Source organism: Schistocerca gregaria, chromosome X, assembly GCF_023897955.1.
Source record: "Schistocerca gregaria isolate iqSchGreg1 chromosome X, iqSchGreg1.2, whole genome shotgun sequence".
Lineage (NCBI taxonomy): Eukaryota > Metazoa > Arthropoda > Insecta > Orthoptera > Acrididae > Schistocerca > Schistocerca gregaria.
This window is the reverse complement of record NC_064931.1, coordinates 504,284,827-504,308,554: the sequence shown is the minus strand read 5'-3', so window position 1 is coordinate 504,308,554 and position 23,728 is coordinate 504,284,827. Positions and strand designations below refer to the sequence as shown.

The window sequence follows — 23,728 nt, the reverse complement described above, 5'->3', positions numbered from 1 at the left end:
TAATCTTTCCTAGAATAACAGACAAATTAGTTCAGGAAATCTGTGAAATAGATAATGACTGGTAATGGGCTTCTAAATTTTCATGAGTATATCAGTCTCCACTTGCACCCTTTGAAGTTGTTCTTCAAGTTAACAGAAAAGGAGGAAACCAACTTGAGATTTCGTATGTACTTAGGCAACAAAATGCACAAATTTTAATCACACATTTACTGTGATAATAAATGAATCCTCATTATTAAATACAAACTTGATTTATAATGTCAACAGTGTCCAGAAGAACAGCAGCAACAAAATATAAATTGGTATAATTAAATCATCCAAATGACAAATCCTTTTTACATTGTGGTCAGGTTTGGTTTTACTCCATCAAAAACAATTTAATGTGAGCAACAGAATATAGTGGAAAGTACCAAAAGCAACTGTCAACATTATATCTGATTCAATGTAATTGCATGAGCCAACACAAGAGGATTCAGTGGCATAAAAAGGACACTTGCACCAATATGCTGGTGCAGCCTCATGCTATGGTCATGGGTGCCACTGCCTGCCCATCAGTCAGTGTTACCGAAACCAGAGACACTTAAACAAGCAGTGTATGTGGCATTAGCAGCAGCAATATCACAACAACAAAACCACTGTGAGGTCACTACTACCCCATCATCATTCTGATAGGATTGCCCAATAGGGCGTATAGCCACAGCATTGATGTGCTGAGAGGTGAGTAAGACTCTCCCAGCCATTGGACCACTGGATACCCAACAACACCAACCTTCTATACCTACATCTACTTCTACACGGATACTCTGCAAATCACACTTAAATGCATGACAGAGGGTTCATCAAACCACCTTCACAATTAATTCTCTATTCTTCCACTCTTCAACAACTTGTAGAAAAAATGAACACCTATGTATTTCTGTGTGAACTCTGATTTCCTTTATTTTATTGTGATGGTAGTTTCTCCCTATGTAGGTCAGTGTCAACAAAATATTTTGCATTTAGAGGAGAAAGTTGGTGACTGAAATTTTGTGAGAAGATTCTGCCGCAATGAGAGATGCTTTTGTTTTAATGATATCAATCCAAAATACTGCATCATGTCTGTGACACTCTCTCCTCTATTTCTCAATAATACAAAATGTGCTGCCCTTCTTTGAACTTTCTCAATGTACTCCTTTAATCCTATCTGGTAAGCTTCCCACACCATGCAGCAGTACTCCAAAAGAGGACAGACAAGCATAGGGTAGGCAGTCTCTTTTGTAAGTCTGTTGCATCTTCTAAGTGTTCTGTCAAGAAAACACAGTCTTTAGTTTGTCTTCACCACAACATTCTCTGCATGTTCTTTCCAATTTAAGTTATTCATAATTGTAATTCCTAGCTATTTAGTTGAATTAATTGTCTGTAGATATATTGAGTAAGCAAAATTTAATGGATTACTTTTAGCACTCATGTGGATGACCTCACACTTTTCATTATTTAGAATCAACTGCCAATTTTTGCACCATACAGATACCTTTTCTAAATAATTTTGCAATTTATTTTGATTTTCTGAAGAATTTGCTAGACAGTAAAGGACAGCATCATCTGCAAACAATCTTAAACAGCTGCCCAGTTTTCCTGCTAAATCATTTATATAGATATGGAACAGCTGAGAGCCTATAACACTACCTTGGGAAAAGCAAGAAATCACTTCTGTTTTACTCAATGACTTCCATCAATTACTACAAATGGCGCCCATCTGACAGGAAATCACAAATACAGTCACATAACTGAGATGATATTCCATAAGCGCGCAGTTTGATTACATGACACTTGTGAGGTACTGTATCAAAAGCCTTCTGGAAATCTGGAAATATGGGATCAATTTGAAATACCTTGTTGACAGCATTCAGCACTTCATATAAGTAAAGAGCTCATAGTGCCGACTATGTTTCAATAGATTTTTCTCTTTGAAGTGATTCATAATGTTTGAACACAACATACAGGATGGTCCATTGATCATGACTGGGCCAAATATGTCATGAAATAAGTGTCAAATGAAAAAACTACAAAGTACAAAACTTGTCTAGCTTGAAGTGGGAAACCAGATGGCTCTATGGTTGGGTTGCTAGATGGTGCTGCCATGGGTCAAACAAATAACTGAATCTTTTAAAAAAAAGGGGCCCCATTTTTTATTACATATTCGTGTAGCATGGAAAGAAATATGAATGTTTTAGTTGGACCACTTTTTTGCTTCGTGATAGATGGTGCTGTAATAGGTACAAACATATGGCTCACAATTTTAGATGAACAGTTGGTAACAGGTAGGTTTTTTAAATTAAAATACAGAACATAGGTATATTTGAACATTTTATTTTGGTTGTTCCAGTGTGATACATGTACCTTTGTGAACTTACCATTTCTGAGAACGCATGCTGTTACAGTCTGATTACCTGTAAATACCACATTAATGCAATAAATGCTCAAAATGATGTCTGTCAACCTCAATGCATTTGGCAATATGTTTAACAACATTTCTCTCAACAGCGAGTAGTTTGCCTTCCGTAATGTTCGCACATGCATTGACAATGCCCTGACGCATGTCAGTGGATCACGATAGCAAATATACTTCAACTTTCCCCACAGAAAGAAATCTGGGGACGTCAGATTCGGTGAAAGTGCGGGCCATGATATGGTGCTTCGACAACCAGTCCACCTGTCATGAAATATGCTATTCAATACTGCTTCAATCACACATGAGCTATGTGCCAGATATCCATCATGTTGGAAGTAAATTGCCATTCTGTCATGCAGTGAAACATCTTGTAGTAACATCATCGGTAGAAGATTAAGAGGAAATCAGCATACATTGCACCATTCAGATGGCCATCGATAAAATGGGGGCCAATTATCCTTCCTCCCATAATGCCGCACCATGCATTAACCCACCAAGGTCGTTGATGTTCCACTTGTAGCAGCCATAATGGATTTTCTGTTGCCCAATAGCGCATATTATGCTGTTTATGTTACTGCTGTTGGTGAATAATGCTTCGTCACTAAATAGAATGTGTGCAAAAAATCTGTCATCGTCCCGTAATTTCTCTTGTGCCCAGTGGCAGAACTGTACATGACGTTCAAAGTCATTGCCATGCAATTCCGGGTGCATAGAAATATGGTACGGGTGCAATCGATGTTGATGTAGCATTCTCAACACCGACGTTTTTGAGATTCATGATTCTTGTGCAATTTGTCTGCTACTGATGTGCAGATTAGCCATGACAGCAGCTAAAACACCTACTTGGGCATCATCATTTGTTGCAGGTTGTGGTTGATGTTTCACATATGGCTGAACAGTTCCTATTTTCTTAAATAACGTAACTATCTGGCAAATGGTCCGGACACTTGGATGATGTCATTCCAGATACAAAGCAGCATACATTGCATAAGCCCATTGGGTATTTTCATCACAATAGCCATACATCAAGATGATATCGACCTTTTTGGCAATTGGTAAACAGTCAATTTTAACATGGGTAATGTATCACGAAGCAAACACTGTCCTCACTGGTGGAATGTTACGTGATATTACATACTTATACATTTGTGACTATTATAGCGCCACCTATCACAAACCGAAAAAGGTGGTCCAACTAAAACAGTCATCTTTCTTTAAGTACTACACAAATATGTAATAAAAATGGGGGTTCCTATTTAATAAAATGCAATTGATATCCGTTTGACCTATGGCAGCGACATCTATCGGGCCAACCATAGCGTCATCTGGTTTCCCCCTTCAAGCTAGACAAGTTTCGTTCTTTGTAGTTTTTTCATTTGATGCTTATTTCATGAGATGTTTGGCCCGGTCACTATCAATGGACCACCCTGTATAGTCAAAATCATCCTGCATATTGCTGTTAATGATATGGGCCTGTAATTTAGTAGATTACTGCTATTGCCATTCTTGAATATTGGTGTGACCTGAGCAATGTTCCAGTCTATGGGTATGGATCTTTCATCAAGTGAACAGTTGTATATGATTCTTAAGTACGAAGCTATTGCATCAGTATACTCTGAAAGAAACCTAATTAATATATGGTCTGGACCTGAAAGCTTCCTTTTATTAAGTAATTTAAGTTGCTTCACTACGCTGATGATATCTACTTCTAAGTTACTTATGCTGGCAGCTATTCTAGATTCGAATTCTGGAATATTTACTTCATCTTCATTGGTGAAGGAATTTCAGAAGGCTGTTTTTAATTTAGCAGCACTGTCGTCAAGAGCATTTCCCTTGCTATCACCTGTGAGAAGGCATTTATTGTGTATTTCCACTGGTATACTTTACATAAGACCAGGATATCTTTGGAGTTTTTGAGACAAGTTTTCATTGTCGAAACTAATTGTATGCATCTTGCTTGCATTGATGTGCATGCTAAATTTTGAGCTTCTGTAAAAGATTGTCAATCTTGGAGATTTAGCATTTGTTTGAATTTGGCATGCTTTTTGTTGTTTCTGCAACATTTTCCTGACTAGTTTTGGCTGCCATGGAAGATCAGGTCCATTTTTAGTTAATTTATTTTGTATAAATCTCTCAATTTCTGTCGATACTACTTCTTTGAATTCAAGCCATATCTGATCTACACTTACATTGTTAATTTGTATCAAGTGGAGATTGTCTCTCAAGAAGGTGTCAAGTGAATTTTTATCCATTTTTTGATTAGATATATTTTTCATTTACTACTGGAGTGTTTGGGAGTTAGGGTATATGATCTGGCTACAACAACACTGTGTTTACTTATCCCAGTATCTTTTTTTGATGCCTGTTAGTAGTTCAGGATTATTTGCTGTTAAGAGGTAAAGTGTGAATTCACAACTGTTACTATTTGAATGGGCTCATGAACTAATTGCTTGAAATAATTTTCAGAGAATGCATTTAGCACAATTTCAGATGATTTCTGGATTTAAGCATGTATTTTCGCCAACGTACCTATGGTAACTTGAAGTCTCCACCAACTATAATTGTAGGAGTCGGGTATGTGTTTGTAATTAGACTCAAATTTTCTTTGAACCTTTCAGCAATTGTATCATCTGAGTTGAGGGGTCAGTAAAAGGATTAAATTATTATTTTGTTCTGGTTGCCGAGAATGATGTTTACCCATACTCACTCACAGGAACTATCTACTTCAATTCTGCTACAAGATAAACTAGTACTAACGGCAACCAACATGCCACCAGTGACTGTATTTAGCCTATCCTTTCTGAACACCATTAGGTCCTTCATAAAAAAAATGTCTGAACTCATCTCCGGCTTTGGTCTGCTTTCTATTAGTGCTTGCAGCTCTAGTAATTTCACAGCACAGCTATGACAATTTACAACTGTTATACCAATAGTTCCTAGATATAAGTTCTTCCTGTGTTCAACATGTCCCCTTTGAGACTGAAGCCATCTTTGTTTTTTTTTTCCTGAGACATTATAACCTAAAAAATTGCCCAGTCCATGCCACACAGTGTCCACTGCCCATGTAGCCACCTTCTGCTTGTGATGGACTCCTGGCATATTTAGCAGAAACTAAAATCCCATCACCCTATGGTGCAAGCTGAGTAATCTGCAGCCTACATGGTCAAAGCCACATGCTGGACTGGGGCTTACACCCTGAACATTTACACCTCAGTCACTCACCACAGCTGGGCAGGTACCATGTGCCTTGTGCCTTGCTGAAAGCATAACCAGAGTGTATACAGGGACAAGGAAAAAACATTCCCAGATTTTTCTCAGATTTCCCAGTTACAAAATATGATTTTTCCTGGGTGAAAATACACTTTTTCAATGTTAAATGACAGTATACTTTCCCATGGAACTCTTTACACTTATCAATTCTTTGGATGGTTCATGTTTTATACAATGGCATTGATCTTCCTAACACCACTTTAGAAAATGAAACCCAGAAAAGAAAAGAAATAAAGAAAAAAAACATAGCTCATGTCATGTGATCTCACCAGCTGATGACAGCTAATATTCAAAGCATAGGACATGATATTGCTAGTCAATTGCAACAGCACTTAAGTAGAGCAAACACACAAATAGGAAAAGTTAATGGTTTAAATTACTATACATAGCATAGCTACAAGGAAAACTAAACTTTCACATATAATACTGATTTGAAGATTAATAAGCTACAATAGAAGCTAAGCTTTCACATGTAATATTGGTCTTTTTTGTGTGTGTTACGCTTTAAGATACCTCACACAAATGTGGCAGTAAAATTTAAAATAATGACATAAATGTCTGGTCTTTTGGGCTTGAAATACTTCTAAGTGGTTGATACTCAAATTGTTATGTCTTAAATGAGAGTCAAATGCTCTATTATTTAAAATATTAATCACACATTCCCCCCCCCCCCCCAAAAAAAAAAAAAAAAAAAAAAAAAAAAAAAAAAAAAAAAAAAAAACGTAAAAGGAAGTTTACTTTGAAAGTAATGCTGTTCAAATGACCATTTGCAATATTTTCCTAAGACCTGTTAGAAATAAGTTCATTTCCGCAGTTGCCAGAGTGTGCCAGAAAGTAGGCATTATCGCACTTATGGAGCTACAATGGCAGTGGAAGCTTGTATGTTAGTACATATTAAGCATTAAGATATCTTATATTACATCACAAAAGATACAGGATATCAGAGGATATTCCAAGAGGACTGGGAGTTTGTAAACCATACTAAATTGCATAATTCAGCTTGAAGTGCACATTCATATGACCTGATTCACAGTAAAGTAGGCCGTAACCTGATGTTAAGCTTCTCAGTGTGGTTTTTGGGGCATACATTTTCTCGAAGTACCAGTACTGTACTATCTCATTTTTGGTTCTTTATGATGGCAAAATCCCATATGTGCCAGAAGATGAAAACTGCACTTGAAATTCAGCAAACAGTAGGAACTAGCCTACACTGTGGAATGAAATGGTTTGTTTCAAGTAAATTGACTCCTTCAGTGGCAAAGATTAATAAAAACCAAATTTCTTAACATTTGATAAAAATAACTTCATTGTTCTGCCAGGTGATTATTGTTTGACTGCCAAAAATGTGGAAATAAAATCAGAAAACTGAAACTAATAATATATTTCACCTTCTGTAATTATGCGAATGTATTTTAATTCCTTTGATAGCTTGCAGCCACAGAAATCCGTTTTCATTTGATGTGGGAGCTGTACGCAAAGAGGAAACAGCAAAATCACTAAACATAAACATGGGTCATGTGGAGACTACCCATCTCCCCAGTGTGACTCAGGCTGTTCTGTACATGCATGAATCTGGCAGCTCAGGAACACCAGAAATTTTTTTTCCAGTTAGCATGTGGCTTCAAGTAGCCAGAGAAGCGGGAGACTGTACAGCTCATATGTGGCTGAACTGGGCATGCACATGAGCCCGCTGGCAACTGTTCAACCGAATCTGATGTAAACAGTTGTGATGTCACACTCATCAGAAGCAGTTTGTTCTTACGAAGTATTGCATAGTCTTTGTCCTAAGGTCTCTGACACATTTTGCTGTTGGCAGAAACTTGTGTGTGCGCAGTGTTTTGTTGTTGTAAATGGTGCATTTCCTTTGCAATTAAAGTCTTATTTTGGTATCTCTCTCTCACTTATGTTTTATTGGTGCAGTATTATTTTGCAGTAGTAGGATACAGTAATATTATTTGTTAGAGTACCAATTTTTACCAGTCAGACTTACAAAAATTTAACTGAAAATTAAAACAATGATAAATTTGCAGACTTCTGAAAAATTTCTGGGTTTTTCCTTACTCTCTCCCAGATGAAAAAAATCCCCCATTTTCCCCAGATTTCCCAGTTGTCTCTGTGGTTCAGGTCTGTGAGATCATCATCTACCCACACTTGTGGAACATATACCGGAAGGAGCTGTAATGAGGGAGAGAATCAGATGCACCAGCAGTCACAGCATGTTGACGTTACCTGAAAAGGCACTTTTAGTGAAGCTGTATTATGAGAATGGGGAATGTGCTAGCTCAGCATTACAATCCTATCGCCATAGGAAGGGGATTTGAATGGGTAAAGGTCCATTGACAAATGCAGCTGTGGTGAAAATGATTTCGAAGTTTGAAGCCACGCATTGTTTAGACGATAGACCCGTAGTGGCCAACCGAGCACAAGGTGTAATGCTGCTGAGACAGTTCAGGAAGAAATGGAGACTGTAGCGGGTTCGTCTATGCATGGGGAAGTCAGTGCTCATGCAGTCGAACGTCGCACCAGCATTCCATACACTACTGTTTTGTTGGCACTTAGGCGTACCCTCTGATGCTATCTGTACAAAATCTATCGGCATCATGAACTGTTACCTGGTGATTTAGTGAAGCAGAGGGCATTTGTGGTGTGGGCATTTCAAAAGATGGTGGAAGATGACGATTGGTTGAGTAACGTGTTGTGGACCGACGAAGCTCATTTAACGAGGGTCTGTCAACACCCACAACTGCAGAATTTGGGCTACCAAAAATCCTAGAACTGCTGTGGAAACTCCATTGCACGACGAGGAAGTCATGGCATGGGTTGGATTTACCACATCTACCATTATTGGGCCTTTTCTCTTCAAGGAAATGTGTGATTCTGGTTTTGTAACTGCTACCATGACGGGTGAGAGGTACGCCGATATGTTACAGAATCGCATCATTCCCAGCCTGGTTGATAAATACCTGCTGGAACGTACAATGTTTATGCAGGATGGTGCTCCACCCCATATTGCTAGATGCATGAAAGAACTCTTGCGCATGTCGTTTGGTGATGGTTGTGTGCTCAGCCACCACTTTCATCATGCTTGGTCTCCCAGGTCCCCAGACCTCAGTCCATGCGATTATTTGCTTAGGGGTTACCTGAAGTTGTAAGTGTATCGTGATCGACTGACATCTTTAGGGATGCTGTAAGACAACATTAGACACCAATGCCTCACCATAACTCCAGAATGCTTTACAGTGCTGTTCACAACATTATTCCTCGACTAGAGCTATTGTTGAGGAATGATGGTGGACATATTGAGCATTTCCCGTAAAGAACATCATCTTTGCTTTGTCTTACTTTGTTATGCTAATTATTGCTATTCTGATCAGATGAAGCGCCATCTGTCAGACATTTTTTCAACTTTTGTATTTTTTTGGTTTTAATAAAACTCCATGTCATTCCAAGGATGTGTGTCAATTTTTACCTCTCTATCTACATTATTCTGTGATTTATTCAGTTTTCAAATTTATACTGACTTTTTGATCACCCGGTACAACATAGATCAAGACCATGGTGCACCACATGATGAGGATGCACACCTGAAAATGCTGTAAGCTTGTTGGAACAAGAAATAATTTTCACAAATGCCTAAGTGGGAGAGCTGAATACCATCTCTATAATCTGAAGAATAACTCATCTGCATCTCTTTAACAGCAATTACCTACAGGGCCACTTCATTTCAGTGCCAGAAAGGGGATCAATGAAAGTTTAATCATCACTAATCCAGTCAAGAATAAGTTGCAGCATATGCATCTATAACCACTTGTTAGTTCCTTGTGTTTATTGTCCCTGGATTTGACCTCTTCCTGTTGTCCTGTTTGATTATGTCATGAATAAATTTGGTTGTGGTACCTGGGAAGGGCCCAAGGAAGGAACCAATGAAACCAGTTGTATGAATGCCTGCCAGTTTATGTATCTCCATGCACTGAGTCACATGACATGATATGTTGGACATGCCACCAAAGAGGGCATTACAGCAGTAATAGTTCAGATGAAGTGGCATATTGATACTATGGAAGCTTAGGTAAATGTAAGCAGTATGGGATAGAAGGTGTAACTTCTTGTAAATATTGCTGTCATGTAAGTATATGTTCAGGAGTCTTTCAAAGGCCTAAACTAGTAGATAAAAGGGTAAGTCAATTATTATCCACAAAGTAGTTATAAATTTTTATTGTAATCAAATAGGAAACTTACAAGAACATCATTTTTCAACATAGTCTCCTTGTGTTTCAGTGCATTTGGCCCATTGTTCTTCTTTCACTGCTTTGTCCCAGGCAAACAGATGGCCCCTTAATGCCTGTTTGAGTGGACCAAACAAGTGATAGCCAGAAGAGGCAAGATTGGGACTATATGGAGGATAATCCAGTACTTCAAATTTAAGTTTCTGGGGTGTTTCAGCAGTGTGGGCAGCAGTATGTAGATGGGCATTGCTGTGCAACAACACAACACCTTTTGACAGAAATCCTTGGCATTCGCTTCGAATTGCAGGCTTTAGCCTGACAGTAAATATCTCACTGTAATGTACACTGTTTAGTATTGTGCCCCTTTCCCCATAGTTTTCCAGTACTGGACCTTATCCACCCCAAAAATTGCAAGCATCAGTTTTCCTGTGGACAGTTTGGTCTTGAACTTTTTCTTGCATGGCAAATTTGGATGTTTCCATTCCATACTCTCCCGTTTACTCTCCGGCTCATAATGATGGATCCATCTTTCGTCACCAGTAATTATCCTCTCTAAGAAATTGTCCCCTTCATTACCATAGAGATCCAAATGTTTTTTGCAGTTGCCTAAGTGCATTTGTTTATGCAACTGTGTGAGTTGTTTTGGGACCCATCTTGCACAAACTTTATGAAACCCAAGTCTGTTGTGGATGATTTCATAGGCAGAATAATAATATTTTTTTCCCATGCAACATCATACTTAAAACAGTGAAGTAGGGCACTGAGATATTGCTTAGGCCATTGGCCATGACATCGTCATTATACTGCTTGTAGGCCCTTGAAATTAAATTGGCATGATAGAAGAAATTCTACCTAAAATAACTGTCGGAATCAGTAATAATGGAAGAATGTACCAGATTTCAGAGAAATATGATGAGTAGAAAATAATTTTTGAGTAAGAGGAGTTGAATTAAGTGGCACAGGTTGTAGCTGGCACAGTATCAGTGGTTGCATAAATATAGGAGTGGTATCACAAATCTCATGAAATATAGTATGCCAAACCAGACTCCCAGGAATGGCAGGAGAAGTTTTGGGATTTAATTGACAGTTCTCTAGACATTATAATTCAAAATGTGGCTGCAGTTACTATATCATGGATTCCTTTTTATATATATAATTTATGTCAAGATCTTCTTGCCAGGTCTTTGTGCTTTTTCATGATGTGGCTCTAAGGCATAGTAAGCTGTTAAGATAATGTGTTACGTAGGATGGCTAAGTTGATGAAGATGAATGATTCATAAATGAAGCTAGATATGGAATTGGGGAGGATAATTTACAGGAAAGATTAAGTAAATAGTTATGAAATGTTATGGAAGTCAATTGGAAATAGCTGTGGTAGGATTCCTGCTGCAAATCCAAAAACCTAATCCATATGAGATAGTTTGACACCACTGCCTAACAGAATTGTCAAAGTCTTACACTGTGTGTTATGCACTCCTTAGTGACATGCCTTGGAGAGAGTGAGAGGAAGCAGTGAGTGAAAAACTAAAAAGTGGACTTAAGCATGTATGTAACAAATAAAGTCAAAGCATGATAACACATCTCAGCTATCCTGATATTTACTAGACTAGTGCTAATTTCCAAAAAAAAAAAAAAAAAAAAAAAAGGTTCAAATGGCTCTGAGCACTATAAGACTTAAAATCAGAGGTCATCAGTCCCCTAGACCTTAGAACTACTTAAATGTAACTAACCTAAGGACATCACACATATCCATGCCAGAGGCAGGATTTGAACCTGCGAACGTAGCGGTCGCGCATTTCCAGACTGAAGCGCCTAGAAGCGCTTGGCCACATCAAATGATTCAAATGGCTCTGAGCACTACAGAACTTAACATCTGTGGCATCAGTCCCCTAGAACTTAGAACTACTTAAACCTAACTAACCTAAGGACATCACACACATCCATGCCCGAGGCAGGATTTGAACCTGCGACCATAGCGGTCGCACATTTCCAGACTGAAGGGCCTAGAACCACTCGGCTACTCTGGCCGGAGCTAATTTCCAGGAGCAGCCTGTGACTGTGGAAAGTTTTGAAATGTATCCATGTATCATATTAGCCATTGAAGAGCTACAAAAGGGATCTCTAAAATTAATGGGAACCAAACAATAACTGAATGAGCTGTTAATGAAATGTAAAGCATTAAGTAGTTCCAGGTACAGCGGCAGAGAAAATCTGGGGAGCAAAATTCTTTGAAGAGAGGAGAGTGTAATGGCATGTGCCTAGGCAAGAGGGATTGATGCCATAAAAAGGACACATGATGGTACTGAATTATGGCATGCCATAACTAGGTGCCACCACCTGCCTGCCAGCAAGTGCCTGGCTATTTATTTAAACCGGGGACACTTCGGCATGTGGTGTATGTGACATAAGCGGCAGAAACATCACAGCAAACCCACTCTGGTGCATATAAATACTAACTATCGGACTGAGAAGCTCACCAGAACAAATTAGTAAGCCATGTCACAGTGTTGACTTCCATCAGGAGCTTGCTACTGTTCTACCATAATCGTGACCGAACTACCTGCCAGTGGGTCCAGCTGCACAATTGATGGGCTGAGTGCCAAACTGAGGCCCTCCCAGGTACTGATCCACTTGGCAGCTGCCAGTGTCAGATGCCATCAGCCAGATGCCATCAGTGAGACACCACTAGCCAGATGCCAGACAACTATGCCTGTGTCACTTGCAGCGGCTGGACAGATCTCAGGCACCCCACGGGCAGCATAAGAACAATGATTGCCACACCTGTACCTGACACAGTACTGTAGAAGAATGTTTACCATGGAAGGTTGCTATCCACTTGGGCTGGGCTGAGAGTAGCAGCTATTGTCATCTTCATGACAATGCTTCACTGCTGAGGCCTGTGAGATCAACACCTGACCTTGCCCATAGAAGGTGGACTCTGTGGGTTGAGACTAGGATGTTCCACATGATGAGGGTGCACACCTGTAGCTGCTCTAGGTATGTTAGAACAATATAGAGTTTTCACGAACACCATACATCTTTCTGCAGTTATCTTACTCCTCCAGTGGATTCCTGTAGCCCTCACAAGCCCACTGAACCCAAAACACTCAGGTAAAAAGAGCCGTACACAATCCTGACAACTGAACCATTAATTTGTATGTCACCAAGGTCTAGAATTTCTAGTGTTAATGAGTGATTGTCACAAAATGTACCTTGTGAGTACAATGGAAGGTGTGTGCAAGTCAATATGAGTGGAGTTATTCAGATGAAGGTAATTCATTTGTTCATGAAATAAAAAAAATAAAAATAAAAAAATGTTATTTCACTGGACCAAGAGATCACACCACAAAAGTGTCATTCACCTAACACTGAAAAAGAAAGTTGTGTAAGAATAGAAACAGAAACACATTATATGCTTTGTGGGCAGTGTGGGGGTGGGGAGGGGGCAGGAGTTGGTACACACATACACACTGGTCTTTGGTGCTACCTTTCAATTGCTGCAGTTCCCACACATCCAGCCACATACATGAGAACCTATTTTACACAGGGTATGGATTCCCTGCCATGGATACTGAAAAATATTTACCTGCCAGGACATAAAACTGAGGATTGTAATAAATATCATTATAAGGTTCCTGGAAAATATATCCAGAGTGTTACAGATATTGTTGTCACTGTTACCTTAACTTATACCCACTTCGGTGTTAGTTGTTTTCTATCTGTGTTTAACAGTCTTCCCACAAACACATCAAATGTTTACTGAACGGTTGTAACTGCACCATGAAGTGGATTGCACCTGTCAGTATAGACTATTTGTTTTGCTCCACATGTCCATACTTGTAAGATTAGATTAGATTAGATTAATACTTGTTCCATAGATCATGAATTCGACACTTCGTAATGATGTGGTATGTGTCAGGTTAATGAAACATGTCTGTACAAGATATTACATTACACAAAATATTGCATGACACTAATGCTTAAGTTAGTTTTTTTCCCCTCCCTTAATTTATATCTAAAAATTCAGCCAATGAGTAGAAGGAGTTGTCATCTAGAAATTCTTTTAATTTATTTTTAAATGTTGGTTGACTATCTGTCAGGCTTTTGATGCTGTTTGGTAGGTGACCAAAGACTTTTGTGGCAGCATAATTTACCCCCTACTGTGCCAAAGTCAGATTTAACCCTGCATAGTGAAGATCATCCTTTCTCCTGGTGTTATAGCTATGCACACTGCTATTACTTTTGAACTAGGCTGGACTATTAAGAACAAATTTCATAAGTGAATATATATACTGTGAGGTTACTGTGAGGATCCCTAGATCCTTAAATAGATGTCTGCAAGATGACCGTGGGTGGGCTCCAGCAATTATTCTGATTACACGTTGCTGAGCAGTGAATACTTTTCTACTCAACGATGAATTACCCCAGAATATGATACCATACGAAAGCAGTGAATGAAAGTAGGCATAGTAAGCTAATTTACTGAGATTCTTATCACCAAAATTTGCAATAACCCTACTAGCATATGTAGCCGAACTCAGACGTTTCAGCAGACCATCAATGTGTTGCTTCCAGTTTAACCTCTCATCAATGGACACACCTAAAAATTTTGAAAATTCTACCTTAGCTACAGACTTCTGTTCAAAGTCTATATTTATTACTGGAGTTGTGCCATTTACTGTACGGAACTGTATATACTGTGTTTTATCAAAATTTAAAGAGAGTCCGTTTGCTGAGAACCACTTAATAATTTTGTGAAAAACATCATTTACAATTACATCACTTAGTTCTTGGTTTTTGAATGTTATAACTATACTTGTATCATCAGCAAAAAGAACTAACTTTGCATCTTCATCAATATGGAATGGTAAGTCATTAATGTATATCAAGAACAGTAAAGGACCTAAGACCGAACCTTGTGGGACCCTGTGCTTGATAGCCCCCCAGTTTGAGGAATCAGCTGTTGTATTAACATTACATGAACCACTTATTTCAACTTTCTGCATTCTTCCAGTTAAGTATGAATTAAACCATTTGTGCACTGCCCCCTCAAACCATAATGATTTAGCTTATCTAAAAGAATTCCATGATTTACACAAAGGCCTTTGAGAGATCACAAAAAATACCAATGGGTGATGTCCGGTTATTCAGAGCATTTAATATTTGATCAGTGAAAGTGTATATAGCATTTTCTGTTGAAAAGCCTTTCTGAAAACCAAACTGACATTTTGTTAGTACTTTATTTTTACATATATGGGAGGCTACTCTTGAATACATTACTTTCTCAAAAATTTTTGATAGAACTGTCAGAAGAGAGATTGGGCGATAGTTGTTGACATCCGACGTATCCCCCTTTTTATGCAACGGTTTTACAATGGCATATTTCAGTCTATCGGGGAAAACACCCTGCTCCAAAGAGGTATTACATACGTGGCTGAGAATCCTACTTATCTGTGGGGAACAAGCTTTAAGTATCTTGTTGGAAATGCCATCAATTCCGTAAGAGCTTTTACTTTTCAGTGAGTTTATTATTTTACTGATTTCAGAGGGAGATGTTCGTGGAAATACAGTTGTTTCAAACTGCACAGATATGGCCTCTTCTATTAGAAGTCTTGCCTCTTCTAGTGAAGATCTACATCCTACTTTCTCCACAACATTTAAAAAATGATTATTGAAAATATTTCCAATTTCAGATTGTTTGTTAGTACACTTGTCATTCAGTTTTATGGCACTAAAGTCTTCCTGTGCTCTTGGTTGCCCAGTTTCCCTTTCAATAATATTCCAAATTGCTTTAATTTTATTATCAGAGTTACTGATCTCAGACATGATACACATGCTTCTGGACTTTTTAATAACTTTTCTTAGTACCGCACAATAGTTTTTATAATATTGAACAATTTCGGGGTCAGTACTCCCTCTTGTTGTTAGATACAGTTCTCTTTTACGGTTGCAAGATATTCTTATTCCTTTAGTTAGCCAAGGTTTTTATATGTTTTCTTGGAATTATGTTTCACTGTTTTCTTGGGAAAACAATTTTCAAATACCCTTAAAAATGTATCGTGAAATAAGTTATATTTCAAGTTTGCATCGGGTTCCGTATACACTTCATCCCAGTCTAGCTCCTTTAGTCTTTCCCTAAAGTTTGCAGTATTTATATTGTTAATTGAATGCACTGCTTTGAAATTCTGATTTGTTATCCGAGTAGGAAAATCAATGACAGAGCTCAAATTGAAAGAACTGAGTAATACTACAAGGTCATTCTTCCTATCACACTCTATCAGGGAATCAACATTGAAATCCCCACAAATGATAATTTGCTTCCCCCTGTCTGACAGATAGCACAACAAAGCATCCAAGTTTTCTAGAAGTAGCTGGAAATTCCCAGAGGGGGACCTATACACTGTTACAATTATGAAAGTGCCATCATTTAGTTTTAGTTCAGTGGCACATGCTTCCATATGTTGCTCTACACAAAATTTTTTAGTTTCTAAATGTTTTGCTCTGTGGAAGCTTTTGACGTACTAACCAACCTAAAAACATACTATTTATAACAGCTATACCTATTGGTCTGAAGATGAAGCAAATACTAATGTAATGTCATTCAGTACACTGTCCTCAGACATCAACAGAAATATCTGCACTTATACCACTAACACCTTGTATGTGGTGTCATTGCTTAGCGTGGCTTGGTTACTATGTAGGTAAGTGCCAGAGTACAAATAAAGAGAGGCGTGCTTCAACTATTTGTTGGTCTTGGAAGTTTTTCTATCGCTAATCAGTTCTTCCACCTCTGTCAATGAATTAAAAATGTGAATAATGCTATATTTCATTGTGGTTAGTAGTCCATTTTATACTATGGGTCCCCGTATTACGGGCTAAGTAAGTGAGCCAAAAGGTTGGAGGAATGTAAGACCATGCTTCCTCTAATAGTATCATGTCTAGTAATGCAGTGCAGTGTTTGAATAAATCTTTTAGTTGATGATAGCTTTACTTATGCTTGGACATGCACCTTGCCAATAAGAAAAAGTGGAAAGTAAGCATTGTTTATGGAATCATTTAATAAAAAATGTAGATATCAACAGTTTTGATTAATATTGTGTAAGCCAGAAAAGAAATGGCTTCTGAGCAACTACTGATAATGGAACTATTGTAACAGACAGATATGCAAACTAAACTGAAGCTGATGATAAAACATAGGTTGATACTCTTTCTAAGATTAAGTGCAGTGACTTAATCGGTCAATGAAACAATAAAGGTTATATAATTTGTATATTTTTAATTTAAACTCTTGTCTCCGTGTACTGAAATATAACTTGTAGTATATACTGAACACCTTAACAGCTATAACTTATGTTAAGCAAACACCATGGTCATTTTACATATTCAGAAATTAACAAAAAAACAGCTGATGCCATAGAAATCTTTGCTACAAGAGAGTGTAATTATAGTGTCAAAGTCAAAGACAAAAGCACTTTCACTGTCATGGGTTTTGTAGAAATTTTAGCAATAAATAAAATCTTGTTCATTTTGCTATGGATGGCTGGAGGAAATTAGGCCCAGTCATAAATATAGGCATGTCAGAGTCCCTGTTTGCAAAATAAACTTATAAAGCCTTATGGAAAGTATCTCAGAGTGTGACACAGGAGGTGTGCAAAAACCCTGAACTAAAATAATGTGTTAAGATGTCTCACCTATAAAAAGTGGAATTAAACATTTAGGAAATACATCAAGTAATAAATTCAACACTCTGGCAGTGTTTGGAGTAATGTAAATACCTTCAAAATCTGTCTTATCCAAAGGTGATGCTGCAAAATCTTCACACAAAAATGCTGATCTAATGTACAATTTGTGGGCATTTATAGATTGAATATGTTTGTTCATAAGAATATACTCATTTATAACAAAACACTTTTTTGTTGGCCATAAATTTATAGGAACAACATTCGTTACTACCTAATGGATTGAAAAGAAATGTTTTTGAATGGCATGTGAAAACCATAGTTTTGCATGGCCTTTATACCATATTTGATAATTAATGGCATTACTGATAATATGAAAGTTGCTGTTAAAAGTTGTTTTTATTACACAACTTCCTATCATAAGTGAAACACCAGGACGGACAGCAAATAATAAAATTTCATTTATTGTGCATATACAGTATAGGACTAAGAACATGACTAAATTCATAGTTGCTTTGGAGTCATATATGGTGCAAAATTTAGTTCACAGTGCTGGCTGAGAAGCTGAGGTGCTCCAGCCTTTTGCAGCCTATGACCAAATATTTTCATTGGCTTATACACTCCTGGAAATTGAAATAAGAACACCGTGAATTCATTGTCCCAGGAAGGGGAAACTTTATTGACACATTCCTTGGGTCAGATACATCACATGATCACACTGACAGAACCACAGGCACATAGACACAGGCGACAGAGCATGCACAATGTCGGCAGTAGTACAGTGTATATCCACCTTTCGCAGCAATGCAGGCTGCTATTCTCCCATGGAGACGATCGTAGAGATGCTGGATGTAGTCCTGTGGAACGGCTTGCCATGCCATTTCCACCTGGCGCCTCAGTTGGACCAGCGTTCGTGCTGGACGTGCAGACCGCGTGAGACGACGCTTCATCCAGTTCCAAACATGCTCAATGGGGGACAGATCCGGAGATCTTGCTGGCCAGGGTAGTTGACTTACACCTTCTAGAGCACGTTGGGTGGCACGGGATACATACGTACGTGCATTGTCCTGTTGGAACAGCAAGTTCCGTTGCCGGTCTAGGAATGGTAGAACGATGGGTTCGATGACGGTTTGGATGTACCGTGCACTATTCAGTGTCCCCTCGACGATCACCAGAGGTGTACGGACAGTGTAGGAGATCGCTCCCCACACCATGATGCCGGGTGTTGGCCCTGTGTGCCTCGGTCATATGCAGTCCTGATTGTGGCGCTCACCTGCACGGCGCCAAACACGCATACGACCATCATTGGCACCATGGCAGAAGTGACTCTCATCGCTGAAGACGACACGTCACCATTCGTCCCTCCATTCACGCCTTTCGCGACACCACTGGAGGCGGGCTGCACGATGTTGGGGCATTAGTGGAAGACGGCCTAACGGTGTGCGGGACCGTAGCTCAGCCTCATGGAGACGGTTGCGAATGGTCCTCGCCGATACCCCAGGAGCAACAGTGTCCCTAATTTGCTGGGAAGTGGCGGTGCGGTCCCCTACGGCACTGCGTAGGATCCTACGGTGTTGGCGTGCATCGGTGCGTTGCTGCGGTCTGGTCGCAGGTTGACGGGCACGTGCACCTTCCGCCGACCACTGGCGACAACATCGATGTACTGTGGAGACCTCACGCCCCACGTGTTGAGCAATTCGGCGGTACGTCCACCCGGCCTCCCGCATGCCCACTATATGCCCTCGCTCAAAGTCCGTCAACTGCACATACGGTTCACGTCCACGTTGTCGTGGCATGCTACCAGTGTTAAAGACTGCGATGGAGCTCCGTATTCCATGGCAAACTGGCTGACACTGATGGCGGCGGTGCACAAATGCTGCGCAGCTAGCGCCATTCGACGGCCAACACCGCGGTTCCTGGTGTGTCCGCTGTGCCGTGCGTGTGATCATTGCTTGTACAGCCCTCTCGCAGTGTCTGGAGCAAGTATGGTGGGTCTGACACACCGGTGTCAATGTGTTCTTTTTTCCATTTCCAGGAGTGTAGTTTCGTAGAACACAGTTAGCAGGGGGGCACCAGTTGAACTCTTTTGTATTGTGGTAAGTTGGTATAAGAATTATCTTGTTGAAAGGCAATATCATGGAGACCTTGAAAACATGGTACATCTGCTGGCCTTAATGCATCAGAGATGTAATGATTGCTAACCATTATTACTGACTATATGAATAAGAGGTAATACTGCAGTGTACCCAGTGGCACCCCATAACATCACACTAGGTGGTGGGCGTGTGATGATGACAAATGCAAATGTGGCAACATCTGTTCTCCTCAGAACATCCACACATACTCATATATGTGAACTGGGATAGTACAAGCAAAATTGTGACTCATTTGAAAAGATCACAGAGTACCACTCTTGTTTCCAGTGCTTTTATTGGGTGCACTATACTTTTTATCATGCCTGTCTCTGCTACTGTGTTAAGAGAAGCCACAAGGATGGACACCATGCTGATAGTCTGTGGTGCTGTCCATGTGGATACTTCTCCTACTGCAAACAAGGCTCAAGTTATCTGATGTGGCAGCACAATGCTGCACAGGTGGAGGATCAATATGTCTGTCCTATTGGGCACTAATCATGCATAGCCATTGAGATCCTGCATGGCAGCGTATCATATGTCAATTAATGTGAGTGCTAATACTGCAGAATGATCAGTTGCAGTCTCAGTAGGTCACAGTTCCGCTGCTATTGAATTCTAACATGGGCTGGTAGACATTTCCCCCCATTACATGTCATAACATGATCTTCTCACAAACAATTAACATTCAAATGCGATTTATAAATGAAAAACGGGTTGCATAATATTAATTTATATACAGAATTTACAAGTGTTACTCCTACCTACTTTGTGCCAATTGACTAAAACACAGCAGCACATTTCATGGAAATTTGATGTTACAATTTTAAGAGCCAGCAGCATATACACAAAAAATATTATTTTGTGGGATTTGAAGAACTGGAAAATGTTCACATTTTTTTACTAACTGGAAGGAGAACTATTTTTTTAATTAGGTCATAAATTATTCAACTCACTCTCACTGCACTGGACTCTTATTTATGCAGTTTTCAGTAATAATGAGGCATGGATTTAGTTCATCACTTGCATTTCTATGGTTTGTAGTGATGATTTATTTTGTAAAATGCTCCAACAGCATGAAAGACAATGATCACAGACTAAGTACAATAAATGAGATAGCTTCTACTGCAAATATCAGTACTGCAAACAGAAAAAAATGTGAAACGGAAGTCCTTCAAACAAGTCAGCATTACACACCCTTGTTGCAGAGCTGAAGGTGCATTGTAGAGCCAAGGCAAGTATCTTGACACTGCTCTGCTGTCTCTGCTGTTTCCTCTTGTGATTTCTAAGGCAAGGAATTGTGCAATTCCACTCTTCAGTACGCCACCAAGTGTATCTTCATTCAGTCCAGCTGCCATACCTTTACAGTAGCTCTGGAACACAATATATATATTTATTTTTACTGGACATACATAGATATGAGGACAAACTATAGCAATGTTAATACGGGGAACACATCAAATGCTCACATGATATCTTATTACTGAGTCTTCCACTTATTTGTGATGAAAGTACACTGGGCTCCCCTATTGAAGGCATCTTTAGAACATGTACGCTGAAGTCCTAAGTCCCCGCACAGACGTTATTTGAGTACATGCATTCCTCAGTAAGTCCTTTCATTGCTTTGCATGCCATTCATTGTGAGAGCTTGCCTTTTCAGTGTCTATCAGATCAATCACTCTGTTCAGTAAAATCATGGAAAGGTGTCACTTACATAGAGAAAAAGTTTCCTAATGGCAAAAGTCAATGATATCTGGTTTAGAGCCAGATACTGCATGGAGGAATGCTTGTGCAGTGAGCTTTGAGGACATAACAGATCTGCTAGTGGGATCATAAACAGAAGTTCTCATTAAATTTCACAGAAAAATCTATATGCCTGGAAAGCTTTAAGTCCCCTCACTTCAGTCGGAAAGATGACTATTTCCATAACATCCATATATTTAATTATATAAAAATATAAAACTTAATTAAATGGGCTCAAAACAGAACAGCAGCAACTTTTTTGAGGATTAACTGTTGTATGTACTACAACAATCTTTTTTTTGTGCATCTTGTGCAAGCATGTGTGTGTGTGTTGTGCAGAATTTATGTACATGCATAACAACTAGTTGTCCTTGAGTAATAAAAGGATGAACAATCAAACAATGGAAACTCCAGGTTGGAATATCAACAATACAAGGAAAAGATAAATTGCTACCCACCATAAAGATGACACATAGAGTTGCAGAGAGGTACAAGGAAAAGACACTTATCAATTATCTTTCAGCCAAAGCATTATTTAGAAAAGGTAACGCACACACATTCATACACACAAGCAAGCTGACCTAACACACACATGATTACCATCTTTGACAGCTCAGACTGGAGTGTGCTCTGCTCTGAGCTGCCGTGAGATGGCGGTCATGTCTGTGTGAGGTGCGCTTGCTTGTGTTAATGAATGTATGCATGTTTCCTTTTCTGAAGAAAGCTTTGGTTGAAAGCTAATGCATAAGTGTCTTTTCATTGTGCCTGTCTGCAACTCATTGCGTAATCTTTATGGTGAATAGCAAGCTGTCTCCCCCTTATATTGTTGATAAAGCAATAAACATTATGACATTGTTGAGATAGTGTACCAAACCAGGTGAAGACAAAGTTGTATGTACTATGATGTTATGTATTAACAATTACAGTTGTCATACTGTTATGCTCTTACAACTTAATTAAAAAAGAGCATTATTTTGTTTTCTTAAAATACTTACAGAAATACTAAACTTCAAAATGTGGTATTATATACTTTTATTTTGCCTCATTATTACTTCAGAAATAAGAAAGGTTTAGAAAAAATAATTAAGGAATAAATGAAGCTACTTAAAATGTTATAAAACTGCTTAAGATTAAATGTATGGTTTGGTTTGGTTTGATATAGTGCTCCACTGGAGACTGTTAATGAAGGCCCAAGCATGCAGAGTAGGTTCCCACGTATGTGGCTGACTCGGGGACTTCTTAAATAATAAAACCCAGTACACTGACTGTGATACTGAGTTTTAATTTGATATAAGGTTTATCATCAGGAGTGTCCTAGGGAAGTGATCGGATCAAATTTGTTCTTGACATACATAAATTATATGATGGATACTGTGAGCAGCAAGCTACAACTGTTTGCTGATGATGCTGTAGTATGTCAGAAAGTATCACTGTTCAGTGATGGTAGAAGGATACAGGATGACTCAGGCAGAATTTCTATTTGGTGTGATGAATGGCAGCTTGCTCTAAATGTGGAGTAGGAAAAACAATTCTGTGATGTTTGAATATAGTATTAGTGGTGTGCTGCTTGATAGAGTCACATTGATTAAATATCCAGGCATAATGTTGCAAAACAATATGAAATAGAATGAGTATGTAAGGATGGTAGTAGGGAAGGTGAACGTTAGGCTTCAGTTTATTTGGAGAGTTTCAGGAAAGTGCAGCTCATTTACAAGGGAGAGTATACAGTACACTTGTGTGACTCACTCTTCAGTGCCACTAGCAAATATGGGATCCTCATCAGATCAGATTAAAGGAAGATATCACAGTAATTCAGAAGCATGGTGCTAAGATTGTTATCAGTAGTTTCAATCAACACTCAAGTATTATACAGATGCTTGATGAACTCAAATGGGTGTCTATGGTGGGAAGATCACATACTGCTTGCAGAGACTTTTGAGAAACTTTAAGGAACAGGCATTTGCAGATGACTGCAGAAGAATCTTACTGCTGCCAACATACATTTTGCATGAGGACTATGAAAACAATATAAGAGCAATTAGGGTTCATACGGAGGAAGATAGACAGTTGTTTTTCCCTCACTCCATTTGCAAGTGAGAAAGGAAATGGCTAATGGTACATGGTACCCTCCGCCAAACACAATATGTTGGCTTGCGGAGAATGTACATAGATGTAGATCTAGAAGGAAATATCCAGATATATAAAACAAAAACAAGCAGAGGAGACAAAACTTTATACTTGCTATGT

At 38.9% G+C, this 23,728-nt stretch overlaps 1 protein-coding gene across 4 annotated transcripts in view; it reads right to left on the bottom strand.

The window, feature by feature from the left end:
• LOC126297705 (protein unc-79 homolog) overlaps positions 1-23,728 on the bottom strand; it is an 810,295-nt gene that overhangs the window by 76,060 nt on the left and 710,507 nt on the right. For all 4 annotated transcript variants that reach the window (XM_049988834.1, XM_049988837.1, XM_049988836.1 and 1 more), the window contains one exon: positions 20,936-21,111. In XM_049988834.1, coding sequence (XP_049844791.1) covers positions 20,936-21,111 — 176 coding nt within the window. The remainder of the gene's footprint in view (positions 1-20,935; positions 21,112-23,728) is intronic.